The following is a 21,026-nucleotide window of genomic DNA, read 5'->3' as shown; positions in this document are numbered from 1 at the left end:
ACCTTTAAAAGTTTAATCTGATGCGATCACAGAAAGAAGTTCACCTCGGATTCGAAACCGTACGTGAGAAAAAAAAGAATGACACCGACTGATGCGGCACGGCTTCTGCGTACACGGGCGACTAAAAGCGCCCGCGAAAGCGTAAATTTCAAGTGGCCGCGAAGCGAGTTTACCCATGTAAAGCATGTAGTTATAATACATTTATCGCATTTAACTTGCAATAGATCTGTGTATGTAAAGTAAACTAAAGGAGACGTCTAACCAAGTGTCGTTCAATGTCGTAACATAGCACACCAACGTAACAAAATTATTGTCACAAGGCATCTTTATACCAGGTGCATATTTTCACTCACCTGATCGGAGTGCTCGTTTTCATCGCTGGGGGAACCTCTTGGCTGACATAGACATGAATGACGGGCAGCTCTGTTAAAATATAAATGCTTGTAAGCATGCAAATGGCAAAACTACGTGAAAAGGGTAGTGTGCGCTCATAGACTACACCTTACTGCGAGTGCTCGAAGTAACACAACGCAAGCACAAAGGGACTTGGAAAAACACGATGTTGGGCGCGTTAGTGCTTAGCTAATTTCACGTACTGGGGTACGTTCAATTCAATTTAAAGGAAGGAAGCAAGTGCTGCTCTTAATATTTACCGTTTTCCTAGTTTCAGAGTGCAGCTCTGAAACGATGAAAATCCAGACCACACGTACGCTTGCGGACGCCTGCAAGCTCGCGTCTACGCGCCTTGCGCCTGCCGTGCCTCGCGAGGAATGTGGTTCGCAACCACAAAGACGCGCTCCCCATGTGCGCACGTTCACTGGCTAAGTCACAGACGCCTCCAAATGCGCCGCTTCGTACCAGTGTTTCAAAATGCTTCATCTATAAACGTAATTGTTACATTTTTAGAACTGTTGGATCAGCACAAAAAGAAGGCTTAACCACTGCATTTTTTTGAGTTGAGTATACTGCACCGTAGCTGCATAGCCAGGCGCGCCGACGCGAGGCAGCCCGAGCGCGAGATAACAGGGAGCAGCTGTTCACCGAGATCGCGCCGCGTTTCGACGCGTATACGAGCCGTGCCGCACCGTCTGCGCATGCGCGGGAGCGAGTACGCGAGCTTGCGCGCGTCCGCAAGCCTACGTGCGGTGTTGGTTTTAGGCGCCCGTTCCTGCGTAGAGCCTTGGCGTCCCTCAGCTTAACCAAGCTAACTAGCCCAGCGAAGGATGAAAGAGCTTAGACGGAGTGCAGTAAATCCCCTTAAACTTCCTAAAGTAGCGCCACGCTTTGAAGAATGCCGCCTCCTCCTCGCGCGCTCTCACCGAGGCCGACGCCGCGTCGCTATTGGCCTAATAGCATCACGTGGGCCCTCGCCCCGTGCATCAGCGCCATTTTTGCTCGAGAAACGTCCACGGAGTGGCGAGGAGCCCATGTTGGCGCCGTTGCTACGCTCGAGCAGTGGAGGCGGCGCCACCGCCGAGGAGGGAGCATGTAAGAGGAGAAACGAGGAGTGAAGGCGGAGAAGGAGAGTGTCGCTTCTTTATCGAAGTTTAAAGGGCCCCTGAAACGGTTCGGACAAATTTTGTAGACGCGTAGGGCACAGCTTGAGTAGAACATTCGCACCACATTTTAAGTGAAGCGTTACTATTAATGGAGCTACAAGCGATTAGAAGTTACCCTCCTCCTTAGCCATGCTTTTCCTCCCCAACTCGTTCGCCGAGCGATTGGGGCTAAGCTCTGCCTTCATTGGTTCTGCGTCACGATGCCATGTCACATCGTCCACTTTCGCTTGTTTGGAGCCGTCTCAGCCACGCATTGCCGTGTTCACGCTTCCTGAACAACGATCGACGCAGCCGGTAGAACTGCTTCGTATGCCGATGCTGCTAAACGAGCTGCCCGAGCAGAGAGGCTAAGCGCCGCCGCAGAGAGAACCATGTCGTTCAGAGTCAAATTCTTTGCCACAACACATGGCGAATTAAAGAAAACCTAAACAGCTACGATAAGAATTCGCACTAGGAAATATTGTAGACGTCGGTGATTTTTATTTTTTACTTTGCCTGCCACAGTATGCCACAAGGAGACTCCCAGCAGGCATGTATCAAGAAAGCCGTACGCTGTGAAAATTTAATTCCTGCGAGGACTTCAAAGTACATGTCTAGCTTGATTCATATGCCCGAATGTAACACGAAGTTACGAACGGAATCCTCTACTGCTTTCTCAGAAAGAAAGCTTCGCAGCCGAGAAAAAATTCGTCCTAGTCCAGGAATCGAACCCGGGAGCAACACCTTTCCGGAGCGGTACTCTACCCGGTGACTTAACCAGACTGCTAGTAGACAGCAGCCCGAAGCACCGGGACACTGAACGTGGTAAATAATTTCTGCTAAATCCCTCAAAGTTGAGAAAGCTGTAGATAAACCACCCCAACAACAGGCGCTGGTCCCGGGTTCGAATCATGGACCAAGAGGAATGCTTGCTCAACTGCGAAGCTTTCTGAGGAACCAGTATAGGTTTCTTTTGTAGCTTCGTGCTACATTCGGGTGCATGGAAATTTTCCCTTTGGTGTTATGAAGAAGTACGTTAACCAGCCTAAATCAAGCGTTGCCTTTTAGGGTCCTTTTGACAGATGACACCGTCACGCGCACGTCTGGATGCGGTAAAAAAGTGGCGAACTCGGACAATACAGCGATAACTGCAGACTGAATGCCGACATTTGTGCCGCGCATGCATCTGGTGCGGCTTAGCTAGCACATGCCAAGCAGAAGGGACGTACGACAAGGTTGCCGCTTAGGATGACAGAGGCATCCTTGTCATAACTTTTAACCCGCCGCGGTTGCTCAGTGGCTATGGTGTTGGGCTGCTGAGCACGAGGTCGCGGGATCGAATCCCGGCCACGGCGGCCGCATTTCGATGGGGGCGAAATGCGAAAACACCCCTGTGCTTAGATTTAGGTGCACGTTAAAGAACCCCAGGAGGTCAAAATTTCCGGAGTCCCCCACTACGGCGTGCCTCATAATCAGAAAGTGGTTTTGGCACGTAAAACCCCATATATTATTATTATTATTGTCATAACTTTGGTCCATCTGCAACCGAACCGCGTTGCCTAAGACGACCGAACGATTCTGGCAGATCAGGAACGTAGCAAAAGTGCCCCGAAAAGGGAACGAGTGTGCACGCGATTGCGAATGCCCTTAGTGTTACAGTCACACTCCGTGATTCAGCTATTCTTCCCCGAGTGAGCAAGGAAGTGATGGTAACGACTCTGGTAACGACTCACAATTTCATATGTGACATAGGTCACTTTGCGTATCACGCGATATGGGCCTGTGTAAGTTTTCTCACGCTTCTGATAAACCTATGCTGGTTTCTCAGAGAGCTTCGCAGAAACGTTCCTCCCGGTCCGTGATTTGAACCCGGGAGCAACGCCTTTTTTGGGGGTGGTTGCTCTACGGCTTTCACCACTGTATGGGATTCCGACGCAATAGTTTACCACATTCAGTGTCGCCGTGCTTCGCGCTGCTGTCTCCTAGCGGTAACGCACGTACGCACGCCGATTGATGTTGGGTGAAGAGGTCCGGTAAGTGAAAACTTTTCGAACGACTCAGGTGATCGCGAAAAGGCGAATTAGAGCCTGAACAGTGCTAGTATTGTTAGGAATGGCCGTACGGGGTGGCAACGTGCCAGCTTTCAGCCCGCTGCACGTGTTCCAATACAACCAGACAAGGCGCACTTCAGAGAACTGCGGATGACCGGCAGCCACGTGGCGCGCGGTCAGCTCAGGAATGTGCTACCCGCCAGCGCCACCCGGGACAAAGCAGAGTTCTACGAAGCCCTCTGACGTCTACTACGGCTCTTTTCACCTGTGTGTGTGTGCAACACGAATATGTGAGCCCGCCTCCTCCAAAAGGGCGGGTCATCTTCGGTGACGTCAAACGGTGACGTCGAACGATGACTGCAAGAACGCTTCCGTTCACTTGGAATCAAGGGGGGACCAAGGGCTTATAAGCAGCGGTTGCCGGCTGCCAGAGAGTGCTCGTCGTCGGGAGCTGAGTGCTCGTTGTCATGCTAGAAATGTACTAGTGAGCTGTGTGCTCATAAACTGTTTGCTGTATGTTAGTCTTGCGGGCTCCATATGGGAGTCACGCTAGACTGTCAATGCATATTGCTTAATATGTAAATACTTCTAATAAACCCTGCTCGCCTAGTCCCGTCCTCTCAAGTTCATCCCTACAGCTACGACCGCCAAATCCAATAGTATGCAAGAAAAACAACTTGGAAACACGAAGCCGTGCGGGTCAAACGAGTCTTTGCTGTCGTGGCTTTGGCGTTATTAGACAAATTTTCTTTGTCTACTCACTTAGGCTTTCGTTTTCAGCAGTAATTAACCTGTCAATTACATCACATATAGCCCTTTTTTAAAGGAATATTTCATCCATATTGTGACGTGCGGAAACACACAGGCGAAACATGCTATTTACACTGAAGCCAGGCAGCCAGGCTGACACTCGCTCGTGCCAAGGGCACCGACCAACTTCGTCGTTCACGCGGCGGCTCGTCTCTTGAGCATCGCTCAATGATATCGTAATATTACCCCCCGGAGGCAAAAGCACCGTCACGGTGCCGTTACATATCCAAGGTGCATGGAGAGTTGTAGGGCTTGAGTCGGGCAACGTGGACAATGTCACTGGTTGTCACAGCGGAGGACGTAGTGGGCGTGGCTAGAACAATTTCATATGTGACATCGGTCACTTTGCGTATCACGCGATATGGGCCTGTGTAACAGGAAAGCAGTTTTTCACAAAGGCCGGCTTTCCGCGACGGTGACCAAAGCAACACGAGGGCGCCGGGCACAATATCGACATCACGGTGACGGAGGTCGTAGCGTTGTTTCTGCTTGTCTTGAGACACTTGTAGACGAGCGCGCGCAAGTTGGCGAGCATGGTCAGCATGGGCGATTGCATCACGGGCATAATCGCTAGTTGAAGCTGTGGCGGATGGAAGCACAGTGTCCAGTGGTAGCGTCGGTTCGCGGCCATACAAGAGGTAAAACGGGGAAAAGCCAGCAGTTTTGAGACGGAAAGAGTTGTATGCAAACGTATAGTAATGTAGAGCCAGGTCCCAGTCACGTTGGTCGTCTGAAACGTGCTTGTATAGCATGTCTGTAAGGGTGCGGTTCAAACGGTCAGTGAGGCCGTTCGTTTGGGGGTGGTAGGTGGTGGTAAATTTATGCTGTATTGAGCAGGCACGCATGATGTCGTCAATGACTTTGGCCAAAAAGGTGCGGCCGCGGTCTGTAGGCAATTGACGCGGAGCACCATGCATCAAAATGATATCATGTATGAGGAAGTCCGCAACATCAGTTGCGCAACTGGTCGGAGGAACACGGGTTATGGCGTAGCGAGTCGCGTAGTCCGCCGCGACTGCAACCCACTTGTTTCCTGATGTAGATTCCGGAAATGGGCCAAGAAGGTCCAAGCCGACACGATGGAAGGGCTCGGCAGGGATGTGGAGCGGCTGCAGGTAACCAGCTAGCTGGGAGCTGGGAAGGCTTCTTGCGTCGTTGGCAAAGTTCACAAGCGGTGACGTAACGTCGTACGGAACGGGCAAGGCCCGGCCAGAAAAAAACGGCGACGTACACGGTCATAGGTTCGAGATACGCCGAGGTGTGCTGCCGTTGGTGCGTCGTGAACCTCTTCTAGAATGGTGGAGCAGAGGTGTTTAGGCCTTACAAGCAGGAACTCAGAGCCGCCCGGATGAAGGTTACGATGGTACAGAGTACCGTCGCGGAGGACGAAGAGGCGTAGAGCAGCATCGGCCGGAGAGTGTTCAAAACGGTCATGAGTGCTCTGATGCAGGCGTCACGGCGTGGCTCGTCGGCGAAATGAAGCAGCTGGTATACAGAGAATGCGCAAGAAGCACTGGCAATATTGGAGGAGTCAAAGTCGTCAACAGGGAAACGCGACAAACTGTCAGCGTCTTGGTGCAGGCGGCCAGACTTGTACACCACGGTATATAAAAATTCCTGCAGCCTTAAAGCCCATCGACCAAGCCGGCCTGTAGGATGTTTTAGCGATATGAGAGCCAGCAGAGAGCATGATGGTCAGTGACTACGGAAAAAGGGCGACCGTAAAGGTAAGGACGGAACTTCGCAACCGCCCAGACAACAGCAAGGCATTCGCGTTCCGTACTGGAATAGTTGCACTCCGATGGTGCTAGGAGGCGGCTCGCATAAGCAATAACGCGATCCTTGCCACGCTGACGCTGGGCTAAGACGGCACCTACGCCATGACCGCTGGTATCTGTACGTAATATTGTAGCGGCATCAGAGTCGAAGTGGGTGAGAATTGGTGGTGAGGTTAAAAGAGTGACAAGACGAGAGAAGGCGGCTGCTTCTGCAGTACCCCACGAGAATTGTACGCCTTTCTTCAAAAGATGAGTTAGGGGCCTAGCAATTGTCGCAAAATCTCGAACAAAACGACGAAAGTACGAGCACAGCCCTACAAAACTTCGAACGTCTGCGGCTGTCTTCGGAACCGGAAACTCTCAGACAGCGCGAGTTTTGTCGGGATCAGGCTGTACTCCGTAAGCGTCAACGAGATGGCCCAGAAGAGTAATTTGTCGGTGGCCAAAACGACATTTGGACGAGTTAAGTTGCAGCTTCGCCTTGCGAAATACATCAAGTATAGTTGTCAGACGCTCAAGGTGAGTGTCGAACGTTGGCGAGAAGACGATGACGTCGTCGAGGTAGCAGAGGCATGTGGACCATTTGAAACCTTGGAGGAAGGAGTCCATCATACGCTCAAAGGTGGCAGGGGCGTCGCATAATCCAAACGGCATCACCTCAAATTGGTATAGGCTATCAGGTGTGATGAACGCAATTTTTTCTCTGTCCATGTCGTCAACAGCAATTTGCCAATATCCCGAACGAAGATCAATAGACGAAAAATAGCTGGAACCATGGAGGCAGTCAAGGGCGTCGTCTATACGTGGGAGCGGGTAGATGTCCTGCTTAGTAATGTTCAGATGACGGTAGTCTACACAGAATCGCCACGTGCCGTCCTTCTTAACTAACACCACAGGTGACGCCCAGGGACTCGATGAAGGCTCAATAATGTTTTTATCGAGCATTTTGTTCACTTCATCTTGAATTATTCGGCGTTCCGACAAAGAAACTCGATACGGTAGTCGGTGAATAGGCGCAGCATCGCCAGTGAGAATGCGATGCTTGACCGCGAGCATATGGCCTAAAGGGCGATCGTCGAAGTCGAAAATATCGCGGTAGGATGATAATACTTCGCAAAGGTCTTCAGCCTGCGTAGAGGACAGGTCCGTTGCAATAATTTTCTTTATGTTGGGATCGACGCCCGAGGCTGGCGCGAGGGGCATGCTAAGCTCGCGAGAACCATCGGTCGATAACGCTGCCACGTATTGGTCACCGAGAAAATCAATGGTGGCAAGGCAAATACCTTGCGGTAGAATTTGCTTTGCCAATCCAAAGTTACAGACAGGCATGCGAGTGTGGTTCGCAGTAATAGTAAGTATACTGTGAGGCTCGGTGACGTCATACTGTATTGGGATGTCGGGCAGAAGAGTGACACGGTACTCGCCATCAGGAACTGGTGGGAAAGACAACAGTTCAATGTAGGCTATGAACTTTGGCGGCAGGCGAAGAAAGCCGGTGGAGCGTAAGCGGCAGTGGGGTGCGTCAGAAGGTTCTGCGAGTATCGGCAACTCAAGGCGAAGGGTACTGGAAGAGCAGTCAATAACAGCAGAATGGGCGGAGAGAAAATCGAGGCCGAGAATGAGGTGGTGGGGTCAATGAGCAATCACGCTGAAGAGGACAGGAGTGTGGAGGCCGGCGATGCTAACACGGGCCGTACACATGCCGATGATAGGCACAGTACCGCCATCCGCAACGCGGACGACGCGTCCCGACGCTGGGGTGGGGAGCTTGTTCAGTCGTCGTCAGAAGGCAGCACTCATAATAGAAAGATGTGCTCTTGTATCGATGAGTCCCGTGACAGCATAGCCGTTAACGTCAACGTCAAGAATGCTTTGGTTAGTAGGTAACGTGAGTAGAGGATTTGAGGGTAGTGTCGACAACGCAGCTTCACCTCCAGAAGCTGCAGTGCCTAGTTTTCCGGCTGGATCTGGGAGGCGATAGGCGACAGAGAGAAACGACGGGGTTGGGGCGAACGAGACTGATGGCGTCGAGGTGAGCGCGAGCGGCTGTAGTGAAGGTTCGGAGCAGGGGCATCAGCGGTAGTGGGTTCATGGCAGGGGGCATAGGGTACAGAAGGTCCAAAGGGGCGGGAATAAGTGGCGGCGTAAGTCCGAGGAGGTGGTGGTCATCGGTTGCGGCAGTGACAGGTGACGTGGCCGATGCGACAGCAGCGGAAGCAGATCGGCCTGTCATCAGGGGTACGCCATTCGGACGGCTTGCGGCGAGATGTGGTAGAAAAAGACTGCCGGGGACGAGGAGGGCCGCTAGATAACTGGGGAACGCTGGGTCGGGACGTGGAGCACACGGTGTTCAGACCCATGCTTTCAAATTCCTGTCTTACGACGGCCTGAATCATCGCAATGGTGGTTGCTGGCGGATCGGGAGGCGTGTCGTGGAGAAGGCTGCAGGCGAACAGGCGGCCTCCAGTTCGCGGCGAACAATGCGGGTGATGTCACAGGTGGTGGTCTGACGCGGTCGACCCTCACATGTCGACGTAGCAGCAGTGTTGGGTAGCCGCGCAATGTGGTGTGAGATACGGCGCCTTTTAGCCTGTTCAAAGCTACGGCATTCTTCTATAATGGCGTCGATAGTCGAGACATTGCCAGACAATTGAAAGCGTCGTCGGCGATGCCTTTTAGCACATGTGCCACTTCATCTGCTTCTGACATATGATCGTCAGCTTTACGGCATAGAGCCAAGACGTAGAGGATGTATGAAACGTATTGCTCTGTAGGCGACTGAACACGAGACGCAAGAGCCTTTCTCGCGGCAGCCTTGCGCCCAATGGGGTCGCCGAACAGTTCCCATAGCTTTTCTTTGAAACTGTCCGAACTGGTTATTTCGTCATCATGCCTTTGGTGCCACACACGTGGGGTGCCGCCGAGATAAAAGATGACATTGGCAAACATAATCATTGGGTCCCACCTGTTATTAGCGCTGCTATGTTCATATAGCTTGATCCAGTCGTCGACATCCTGTCCCTCCAGGCCAGAGAACACACCTGGGTCACGATGTGGGGCAACCATGATGATTGGAGCAGTCGGACAAGCCGAAGCCGTTGCAGAGGGGGGCTCAGCACCGGGAGGCATGGTGACAAGCTCGGTGTGCCGACCACTTCGGAGTTCCGTGGTGATGACGGGGATCGCTGACCTCCACCAGAAATGTTACGTGTGGAAAGACACAGACGAAACATGCTATTTACACGCTATTTACACTGGAGCCAGGCAGCCAGGCTGACACTCGCTCGTGCCAAGGGCACCGACCAACTTCTTCGTCGTTCACACGGCGGCTCGTCTCTTGAGCATCGCTCAATGATATCGTAATAATATGTAACCTAAAGAAAGCTTCCTTTAGCCAATACATTGCTCAATACAAAAGTTTTTCCCAGCGTGAAATAAACCAGAAAATGCAGGCATTATTGCTGCCCGACTGGTCGCTCGAGGCACTTTGCATGTATTCGCGGGCTTCTTTAAATTCACGCTCAAAAAACACTTCTGTGTAGCATGTATTGAACAGAAAGCTGTATTGGGAGTTTCTCAAGTCACTCTACAATCCGACCAGTTTCTGGTTAGTCATTCGTAGTGCGTATTAAGTGTCAAGTACAGATCACGCTTCGTTTCTGAATACAAGGTCTCCGTAGCCGATTTCACAGAAGTTAGGCATATCTAGGATCTTGGCTATCTTGTACCCGCTCCTAGGTAAAAAGACGACCTTTCTTGCCTCCAGAGCATTGTAGGGATTCGTAAACAAAACCCAAATGTAGGTCTGATTCGTCGCAGAGTAGGTAAATCTAACCGTACCGCGGGTAAAACAAACGTCGAGGGAAAGCCGCCGTGCGGCTGCTTTTCCTCAGCGGCAGTAGCGAAGTTCGCTTCGACTAAGCAAAGCTCATACGAGGCAATGGTGTTCGAAGGTGGCTTCACCGGTGCCCCCAAGAAGTGAGAATCACTCGCCGAGTATGTAAAATTAACACAGTCCAAAATTACTTGCAATGAATCACTGACTTCACTATCTCGGGGATCAGCCCAGCTGGCCTCCTTGAGTAAAAAAGAAAAGGAATGGAGGGTAAACTAAGTACTGACGCTAAGAAGACTAGGGCGACGTTATTGCACCTGATATATGATGTGAATATGATACAGAATGAGTGACCAAGGAGCGCGAAAAGCCGACAGAGAGACAAATATTTTTTGATCGACATGTCATCAAAATCAGTTGAACCACGATGTTCGTTGACTTTTTTTTAGCATCGACATATGGTTAACCGCTTCTCTCTCTCTCTTGGGTAGAAGGAAGGGGCGAAGTTGAGGGAGACGAGCGTATTAAGTATCACATGATGGGCGGACACGACTCTATTGAGGGGGTTCCAGCTAACTTTAGCCAGAGTTTAAAAAATAATATGCGAACGTAGCTGGACAGAACAATGATAATGGTCGCCATCGCTTGAATATACTGAAACTACTTTGTTCATTCCGCCTAATCAGATAATTACTTTAATTAGATAATTATTCAACTTCTCAAATGTAATAAACGAAAAGTGCCATGAGAAAATTGCAGAGCTTTCTGTTATTCAATACGTGCCACATAAGTGTTTTTCCGAGCCTGAAAGGAGCCCGCAAATGTACGCAAACTTACTGCGCGACTCACCATTCGAGGCACTTTGCGTGTATTCGCGGACTTCTTTCACGCTCGGAAAAACACTTCTTTGTAGCATGTATTGAGGAACAGAAAGATGTATCGGGAGTTATTCATGTCACTCTTCAATTTTTCTCATTTACACATTTCATGTAAGTATAATATTGGAGAAGTTGATTAACAATTACCTAATTAAGCGGAATGAAAGAAGTAGTACCTCATAGCGACGGCAAACAACATTACCTTTGTTCTGTTCAGCTACGTGACATTTGCACTTCAGCCAAATGTAGCTGGGACACCCTGTATCGCAGGCTCGGGTTTTGCCGTAAAATTTTGTTCGATGGAGGTCTCTAAATATGTGCAGTTCTACTCAGTCATAAGATTTCAAAAAAAAAATTACTTCCATTTTGCAGTACCACTGTTCTAAGTAGCTTACCTGTTGCCGTGGATTTTATTGAGACTTTCATGGTATTTTGGTTCGTGAGATGGACCGTTATCGCCTCTTCTGGGGCTGGTTCTAGCACGGGCAACTCCATTTCTTTCGGAACCTCAGCTGCTGTTATGGGTACATAACCGAAGCTTGCCTGCAAGTGGAAGGCACAGTTGAACAAAGAGATTGAAACCACGGCATTTGCACGAACGCAAAGATGATGAGGCAACGCAGTACATGAAATTTACGTCAGCTCATCAATAGTGCGCTGCTTAATTGTTAGCAGCTGGGCGCTCTGTTCATGCAGAATGTCGTAGATTAGCAATTTATACCGGCATTTCAGAGTTCGCGTTCGCACCCGGACCTTGTTACGCCCATGGACGTGGGGGTTCATAGGACCAGTGGCTAGCTCAGCATTCCAGCGGGACAGTGCACCAGCTTTGCGAGGCGGTCAAGAGCCTCTATTAAGTAACTCGAAGTCGCTCTCATAGCGGAACTCGTCTGCCGACGTCTACGCGTCTGTCAACCGGTGTAGTCTGGCGATGTTCGTGTGAAACCGCAGTCGCTGCAAGTAAGCCGACCGTCATGGAGAGCCAGCCAATAGCTGCAAAGAGCCAACGCCCCACCGTAAGAAATGCGTCGACTGCTACTTTCCGATTACTTCGTGATGGCGTTATATGTGGGAATGAAGGCACATCCGGGACGGAGTACGCCGAGATGGAGCGAAAAAAAAAATGGGCTGAGTACTGCGGCCAGTTCGATCGTTTCGATTGGCCGGAATAAAGCATCGAGTTCCCTTGGCCAGGGACCTGAGGAAAATGACTGCTTAAAGGAGCACACGTTGGGTGCTGTGTGTGGTGTGTGCTCAGACACGTACGCGTGATGGGGGGGGTGCTTCAAGATTTGTGCTTGGATGCAACCTTGCGCAATTTCTTTCTTGGCGATAGAGAAGGACGAGACGGCGTTTTCCCTCTTAATAAGCTTAATGCGACGCACCGGTATAGCGAAGATCAACTTCCGCGTTTTAGACGCTCCGGTGGCATCGACAAACGACTGTGTGATTTCATTAAATCTTCTTTCTGGGCGAGTTGGTGGCTGCATACTTGATTCGAAAATTTTAACAGCGCTAATTAACACACGCATCCACAAAGGAACAAGGGCGAGATACAAGCGCCGGGACGCGCAGCGCTTGTGCTTCATCCTTGTTCCTCTGTGGATGCGTGTGCTCGCGCTGTTATAATCTTCAAATCAAGACCGTGTGAGCCACGACTTCGAAACGCGAACGCAGAGCCAGGATCCCAACAACACGAATAACTTAGGAGCATCTGTCCCGCGAGGAGGCGCGAGACAGATGTACTATAAGATTGCTATTCCTAGGGAGAAGTACATCTTTCATCCACACTACAGATCCGAGCGGGTTGATCATAACCACAAGGTGCGTGACTTCGGGTCGAGAACCGATATGTTCAAGATGTCGTTTTTTCCTCACACTGTTCGTGAATGGAATGCTTTATCTTCATTTCTTGTTAATATTACTGACAATGAAGGGCTTTCATTGTCATTGTGACTGCCCTTGTGTTTTTTTGGACACCTCCCCCCCACTGTAGTGCCACTGTGGCGCTGTGGGTATATAAACAAATAAATACTTCCGCGTTCGCTCTAAAGGAACATTGAGTGCATAGTGTGTTTTCTTTTACCGCGGACACTAAAGCTACCGAAAGCTTCACAGATCACGTCGCTACAGACAATTTATGTCCTCAAGGCGGCCATCATTTGGGAGAGAAGTGAAAGCAATCACTTCACTAATTACATTGATTAACTTCTAGGTGCAAAGTTTACGGCGCGTGTTTACATTGGAAAGTTGAACGATATGGTCATAATTGTCCGGTTACACTTTTTCAACATTTCAAAACAGGCGTGTAAACGGAAATAAGTGGCCTCAAATTATTTATCGAATTCACCCGATCTCGTTTGCCCTCCTGTGAGGAGGGCATACAATGAGGCTGCCGCCGCACTTCCCTCAACATTATTATGATTGGCGTTGTGCGAAACTCGGACTGGGTGCATACCCACTGGAGCAGCAGGGGCGAGACGGACTGCTTCATGGTGGCCGTATAGCCGAGCTCCGTTTCGCGTCCCCCTGCAGCGTCAAAAGGTGGGTTGCATCGCGAGCCGCGCTTTCCCAGTGTGGAGTGCGTAATCAGGTAGATTCAACAAATAATTTCATACCAATTATTCCAACTTGCATGGCCGCTTTGAAGTGTTGAAACACGGAAATAAGACGTTTAGGATGATTAGGATATATATATATATATATATATATATATATATATATATATATATATATATATATATATATATATATATATATATATCCGGCTACATTGATGCCTTCAGGTAGCATATGTGGGTTTATTGACCAGTTGCCTTCACCCAAAAAGATCACGTTCTCGTGACGCCTGCGGCAAAAAGGACGTCCCACGTCCGCCGCCATGGTCTGTGTGTGGTGGCGCTGGCTAACACTCCCAGGGTTCTACTAGGACACATAAATACCCAAGAAAGTGGATGGGAAAACAGCGCTGCGGTAGCTCAAATGGTAGAGCATCGCACGCGAAATGCGAAGGCTGTGGGTTCGGTTCCCACCTGCGGCAAGTTGTTTTTTCATCCACTTTAATTTCCATTAATTCCTCGTTTCTTTATTTCACTTATTAAACACAAATAACTTCCCCTATGTTGTCCTTGGTGTCAATGTTTGTTGGCTGCTTATGATATTACTAATAAAATCGGGACCCTCGGTTAACCCCCTTTCTTCTCGTTTATATATATATATATATATATATATATATATATATATATATATATATATATATATATATATATATATATATATATATATATATATATGAGAGAGGGAAAGAGAGAACGTGTGATATCGAGTGCAAGACAGGCTAGGCGATATCACTTATCACGTTATCCATAGCCGCCGAGCTAGCATAAGAGTTCGTAAGGCGTTGGGCTCGTGGGGTAAAAATGGTGAACAAGCACTCTGCCATCACCAATTTGAGGCCGAAGTTCATGCCGCTGGAGAGGACGTAAAGTGTGGATCCCAACGAAAACAGCACTCAATGCGGAAGGAGCCTCTGAGGCTAAGGCAGAGCCTCTAAAGAAATTGATCGCGTGCTTTCACTACCGTAAACAGAGTATGTTGCTGCGAAATGTAGAAATAAAAAAGGACGTGCGTGTTTGAGAGTTGTCAGGAGTGAGGGGAACGCAAAGCTGCTTGAACCGTACATGCGTGACCTAGTCATACCTTACGTACCTTACGGTGGCGTATCAGATAGTTTTCTCGAGATTCTCGTTTTACTTAGCTTCAACTATTGTTGAATGTAAAGGAAATTAATATTGACAAAAATCTGGCATTTGCACTGGCTCGAAAGTTGATCCGGTACTAACATTTTAGTAGGCAGGATTGACAGAAATATAAAAAGTGACCTAAATGACCAGAGATTATGGTCTTTGTGAAGAATTCTAATTTCCAACAAATGGTTTCCACATGAAATTTCACACATGAAGCGCCAGATAAGAATGAGTTGCAACTTTTAGATACCAGGCTTAAACTAATTGGTAAGCATGTATGCTGCATGCATTTCCCAAGGTAAGATAAACCAATTTTAGATTTTAACTCTGCACATTCGAACGTGGTAAAAAAAGTGGAATTGCTCTTTCGGTTCTATTCTCCGCACTTTGGAAATCTTGTTTCCACCAGGATACCAAGAGTTTTTTAAAACTGGAGCATTTGAAAGGGGGAGGTTTTCGGGAGGATGCTACCCGCATGACCGTGCAGAAGCTTGCTAAGCGTGTAGAGTTAGGAGCTCCCACAAGAATAATCCAGAGCCTGCCAACAAGATGAAAAAAGTAGTTGTAATTTTATGTGTACCTAAGCTATCACACAGACTCGGGAATCTCACAGCAGGCAGGTATGATATGAGGGTTCTTTTTTCTGTCCCTAACAAGAAAATTTGCAATATGATTGATAGGAAGTTGGCGCGGGCTGTCTATTCTTGCTGGGAAGACTTCAGTGTTAAGTACACGTCCCCGCCTGCACACTGGAGAATGGGCTTTACGAGCTTCCATTTTCCTGTGGTCACGTGACCACTATATTGTCAGAGCACAGGCTCTCGCTAACGCGTAATGCCTACTCATGTCGCGCACACTATGCGCACTTTCGCACATAGCAATCAGACTACGAGGGAGACAGAAGCTTACTATGTGAGAAAAAAAATGATCGCGTGGTGTAAGCATGCCTTCAATAAATTTGCATGACAGTAAATCTGCATTTTATACTTCATAGTTATTTTATACTTCATATCATTAGATTACAAGCTTTAGCTATTTGCCTGTGCGCTGATCATGACGCCTGATATGGGACAGCACGTGGGTGTAGGTTGTAGTACTTAAATTATGGGGTTTTACGTGCCAAAACCACTTTCTGATTATCAGGAACTCCGTAGTGGGGGACTCCGAAATTTTGACCACGTGGGGTTCTTCAATGTGCACCTAAACCTAAGTACACGGCTGTTTTCGCCCACATCAAAATGCGGCAGCCATGGCCGGGATTCGATCCCACGATCTCGATTTCAGCAGCCCAACACCATAGCCACTGAGCAACCACGGCGGGTTAGTACTGAAGTTTGTGCATGCTACTAAGTGACTTGTGAGTTCAGCGCTGTCGTTTGTTTTTATCGTCTTGCAATGTATCGCCATCATCTGTACCATGGTGGCAAAATAAAATTTGAATTTGAATTTGAATTTGAATGCCCCTTCAAGATGTTGTAGCATGCGTAACAAAACAAGGGGGCTTATAGATGCCTTATTTTTAAGGAGGAGGTTGTCTGGGCGTTTTACCGGATGGGCAGAAGCGCAAACGTGAGCGGCCTGCATGGTGCAGTCGCCTGGAAGCGCACAGCCCCACCAGCCAAACACGGAGCTAATATTGCACTAACCTAGTGTATTACACTTTGCTACTGGTGTAAATTCCGGGTAGAGGCGTAATCGTGCTGCTGCCGATAATTTGCACCAACACCTAAGCAACATACACTGCGCCTCCAGGAGGTTGCACCGTGCAGGGAGTTTGCGCCGCCGCTCAGTCGGTATAACGCCCAGTCAACTTGTGGCTGCCAGGACAGCGGACACGCTAAAGCTCCCCGATATGCACCATACTTTCCGGCTAAGCGCTTGTGTTTTAGGTGTGGTTCTAAGTGAGGCTTTCTTTAACTAGCGACTGTAGTACGACCCCACGATTTAATTCGGCAGTGTTCTTAATTGGCATGGAACAAAACACCTGACGGCCGACTCTTCCCCGCTAATGACCACCTGCGGATGTGAGCATCAGCGCTATCCCTGCGCACAGCGACTACAGCAACCTGCCTCTCGGGATTTCAAGTCTGTAATGGATAGCCTCTGTCACGGGACCCAGGCAACGACGACAATTTGGAGGTTAAGGACGCCGAAATGGCCAGCGAGCGTAAAATCCTAACGGGCAAGCCCGCGAGGACATCGGCGTTTGTGCGTACATGTGCGCATGTTTGTGCCCGATGCAGTGCAATCTAGAATTATGACTCGCTATAACGGTCGCCGACGCGTTCCTGCGACGTCCGTCCGCTCCCTCTACCGGGAGTGGGTATTGTCAAGGTCCTTAATAAGGTAGAGAAGGACCCTGGCCTAACTGGAAAGCTACGCATAGACGGCGCACACCACAAGCCCTTTTCCTGCGGGGTGAGCTTTGTCCAAAACGCGCGCTCATCACTGTGCACGAAAAAGGGAAAGAGGGGGGTACAATGGCCCCTGTCTCCGGCGCGTATGTGGCAGTCTGGGGTCGATTACAGATGACGTGTGTCTCTCTCTGCACCCATCCTGGCAGGGTCCCTCCTCGGCAGAGCACAACTGCCTGCCATGAATCGTCGCAATCGGGGATGGCTGTGACGAGGTAATCGGCCCATTGACCCATTCACCATGGTGGCGTGCTCGGTGAGCTACTGGTTTTGCGGAGTAAACGACTGATCAAAACAGCGCCAAGGAGTACGTGGCATCTTAAGTGAACATTTGAAATTATGGGGTTTTACGTGCCAAAACCACTTTCTGATTATGAGGCACGCCATAGTGGAGGACTCCGGAAATTTCGACCACCTGGGGTTCTTTAACGTGCGCCTAAATCTAAGTACCACGGGTGTTTTCGCATTTCGCCCCCATCGAAATGCGGCCGCCGTGGCCGGGATTCGATCCCGCGACCTCGTGCTCAGCAGCCTAACACCGTAGCCCCTGAGCAACCACGGCGGGTTCGTGAACATTTGAACGGCGCGCGCAAAGACGACGTTTTGCAGGCGGAGCGTTGCGGGCACCGGCGCGCCCCGCCGTAGCCTTTCGCAGTGCATGGCATTCGAGATAGAGGAAGCACCGCAAAGCGGGATCAAAGACCATCTTTGATTGCCGATAACTCCGCGCCTGCTGAACGCATTGAAGTACCTTTTTTCCCCCAACAGTAGTTCTGAAACAGTTCGCTTAGCGTCGAATGCATTTCATTCTGCTGAAAGCACTGAAGCACTTCTTTCTACACACTATTTCTGAAATGGCGTGTTTTAGCGTCAAATGCATGTCTAGATATCTGTTGATTGTCCAGAAAGAAGCAGTGCAGTTACTGCAAGAATAGTCCTGCGTTCTACAAAGGATATTCTTCACCTAATAGTGACACTTGTTCCTGTGTGTACGTGTAAGAGTAAAAAAGCATTAGCTCAGGCCAAACTCCGCCGATGTCGCCTACTCGCCGCCTACTCAAGTACATGTAAAACGCAGAAATGCTATTTCATACATTTTCATATTTCACACATAACCTCTTCAGCAATATTAATGAAATTTGTTGCATTCAGGCGATCATTTAGGAGATGAGTCTAATGACCGTGGAAAAGAAACATTTCGATTTAGGGCCTTCATTTTTTTATACAACTGACGCAAAGTGGTAAGAGAAAAAAGTGAAAGCACAAAATTTACAAATCCATAAGACTGCCCCGAAATTGCATCCAAGTTTTGTAAACTACATCTATCAGAGCATCTAAAGCAGACGAAATTAATAGCCCAAGTGGGCTAGTTCGTGTTTAAATAGGTTTTAAGTGCTAAGTCTCAAAAATAATTTATTCACAGACGTGAATACATTATTATTACATTCATTACATTTCAGTAATCTTATCCGCTTTAGATGTATTAATAAATAATATTTATATGAATTTTGTATAATTCTTCATTGCTAATTACGGAGTTCTAAAGTTGATAGTTTCTATTAATTTTTATAAAGAATCGACAGCCTAAATTAAAAAGAAACCTGCTCCTAAGATTCGTTAGACGTTATTTTTATATTTTAAACGTAACAAACCTTATCAAATTCGGTGCAGCGGTTGCCGAGGTAAACGATTTATCCTTTCCCACGTATTTAGATCCCGAGTGTCACATATAAGAGGGAAGATAAAATAAAATGGTAGACGAAGAACGGTTTCAAGAAGACGACGAGGTTGGCGTAAGAATGACGTGGATTAACCGAAGATGAAAGAAGATAAAGAAGTTCTCAGTGAGGTGACAAGAGATGATTGGTCGAGAAGTATCTGGTGAGATGGAAAGCGATGATTGGTGGAGAAGAGAAGAAGACGAAGAGAAGGATTACGTGGACTAACAAGAAGGCTATAAAAGGGCGAGGAAGGGCGAGACACAGGGGCAGCGGAGACTCGGCGGGTCCGGGTCGATTAGACCGGAAGAGAGCGACGCCGGCTACTGCTCCGGGGAGCTCGCGTTCTACGGCTTTGCACCGCAGACTTCCTGCCGTTCCTGAGCCCGTTCCGGGGAGTCCACGGAGGACGCTACCACCTGCTACGGCCAGGGGTGTCTCTACCGCTGTTGTCACCATTCCGTGTGGTGCCCCAACGCCAACATCATCGGCCACACCTCCACGGGCGCTTGGACCGGGAGCGTGTACGACGCAACCAACGACGCCTCCAGCGACGCCAGCCCTAGAACGTTGAACGCCACTCCGACGCCGGCTACGGGACCCACACCACGCCACATCCGCACCGAACCAGACGTGAGCACCAACGCCAACCACTCTCAATAGAACGCTAGTGGTAGTGTTACCGGTTCGTGTGTACTGATAGCCTTTGTATCTTGTGTGTTAGTTTTGGTAGGTTTGTGTGCTGCTGTTCGTGTCACGTGGGTTGTATTAAATGTGCATCTGTGTGGGTAGACCTGTCGCGTCGTCCATTCTTTCGGCCAGAGCGTTCTCCGGAGGAGATCCGTGACACCGAGCTCAAGCTTCCTTTTAAGTACTGAGTGCAGCGACCGCAGAGGGAGAAGAAGTGGTCCGACGACCTGGGGGGCTGCTGAGGTAAAACAGGCCTCGCTAATACTGGTACTTCACCTCTGCATCGCTGCACAGCAGCACAAGGACGCTCGAAAAACCGAGAATTTGAACGCGTAAACAATAGTTCCACGCCCTCTGCTATTGTCCTTCACTGTAACCCGTTTCTCGAGTTTCTCAGGCGACGATAATGCCTCCGAAAGGGTGGTTACGTCGCTGGTTCTGACAGCGTGTGAGGATGCGTGCAAACGATCTGCCGACACTATGCGCCGCCAGACGACAAGCTCGTGGCACCTACGTGTACAATCTAGAGACAAACAGCGGTGAAACGATGAACAGGCCGAGTCGCAAGACTAAAGGAGCGCCTCTCCAGCTACAGCGTTGCCCGGCGAAGGCAGAGGGGACGGATCGTGGGCAAGACATACTTCACGCGAAAAATGCGAAAGCGGCTCATGACTCACGCGGAGACGCCAAGTTTCGGTTTTGTGCGCCGAAGCGTGGCAGAATGACGCGGAGAGCAGAGCCGCGCACTGACGCGGGGTCCGGCGCCTCGCTCGGCCTAAAAGGGTCGGGCTCGGGGACAGTGGCGCCTGTTCACTCATGGGGAACCACCGATTCGGAACTAAGCGTGCTTCTTCGTGCCTAGCCGTTTTCGTGGACCCACGCCCAAGACAGACCAGCCTAACAGAGCGATAAAAAAAAAAACACTGCCGGTGGTACGGTAGCATGGCGCGTGGCCACCGTTAGGAAGGGAAGCATTTTCGCGTTCTTCCCTCGTGACAGCTACCCTTTTGAGTTTTGAGGCCCTTCAGTGCAGGCGCTGCACATCCGGTTGAAGACAGCACTCGCACTTCTAAACAAACGCGTTCGTGGATAAGCAAGTGGGTTGCCTTCACAGGTCATATGAGGAGAGATAAAGGTACTAATCGTGAAAAGATCAAGAAGAAACAGAAAAATGCGATACTGCTACACTAGCCGTAAAAGCTGTGTCGAAGCAGGCTAGGCGATAATTTGTCGCCACTTTTCAAAGGGGATACCAATAATAAATATCGTCATCGTCGGGGCTGGTACTCACTTTAGCCTTGAAGCAGTACACGCCGAAAGACTTGTACTCAGTTAACTCCTTCTCTAGCTTGACCATGACGTTAGCGTTCTCGTACTTGGCCAGTTTGGTATCCCTGAAAAGAGAACAAATGTGACATATAGAGTATGGTTGTATTTACATGTGGTTACGCTAAAAATTGCTCGCAACGGCATTTATGCTGACTGACGTAAGGAGCAAGCGAGCCGTCAGGTTATGCAGCCACGTGCCGACCACGTTTGTAACTGCCGCGAGAGCCTAAATTCGGGGG

At 49.3% G+C, this 21,026-nt stretch overlaps 1 protein-coding gene across 1 annotated transcript in view; it reads right to left on the bottom strand.

The window, feature by feature from the left end:
* The window catches only part of LOC139047970 (uncharacterized), a 136,252-nt gene that overhangs the window by 23,514 nt on the left and 91,712 nt on the right, over positions 1–21,026 (bottom strand). Inside the window, exons 10-12 of the mRNA XM_070522206.1 lie at positions 20,750–20,852; positions 11,286–11,433; positions 354–423 (exon numbers count right to left, since the gene is read on the bottom strand). Of these exons, the coding sequence (XP_070378307.1) occupies positions 354–423; positions 11,286–11,433; positions 20,750–20,852 (321 nt within the window). The remainder of the gene's footprint in view (positions 1–353; positions 424–11,285; positions 11,434–20,749; positions 20,853–21,026) is intronic.

This window comes from Dermacentor albipictus, chromosome 7 (assembly GCF_038994185.2).
Source record: "Dermacentor albipictus isolate Rhodes 1998 colony chromosome 7, USDA_Dalb.pri_finalv2, whole genome shotgun sequence".
Taxonomy (NCBI): domain Eukaryota; kingdom Metazoa; phylum Arthropoda; class Arachnida; order Ixodida; family Ixodidae; genus Dermacentor; species Dermacentor albipictus.
This window is presented reverse-complemented; position numbering and strand designations above follow the sequence as displayed.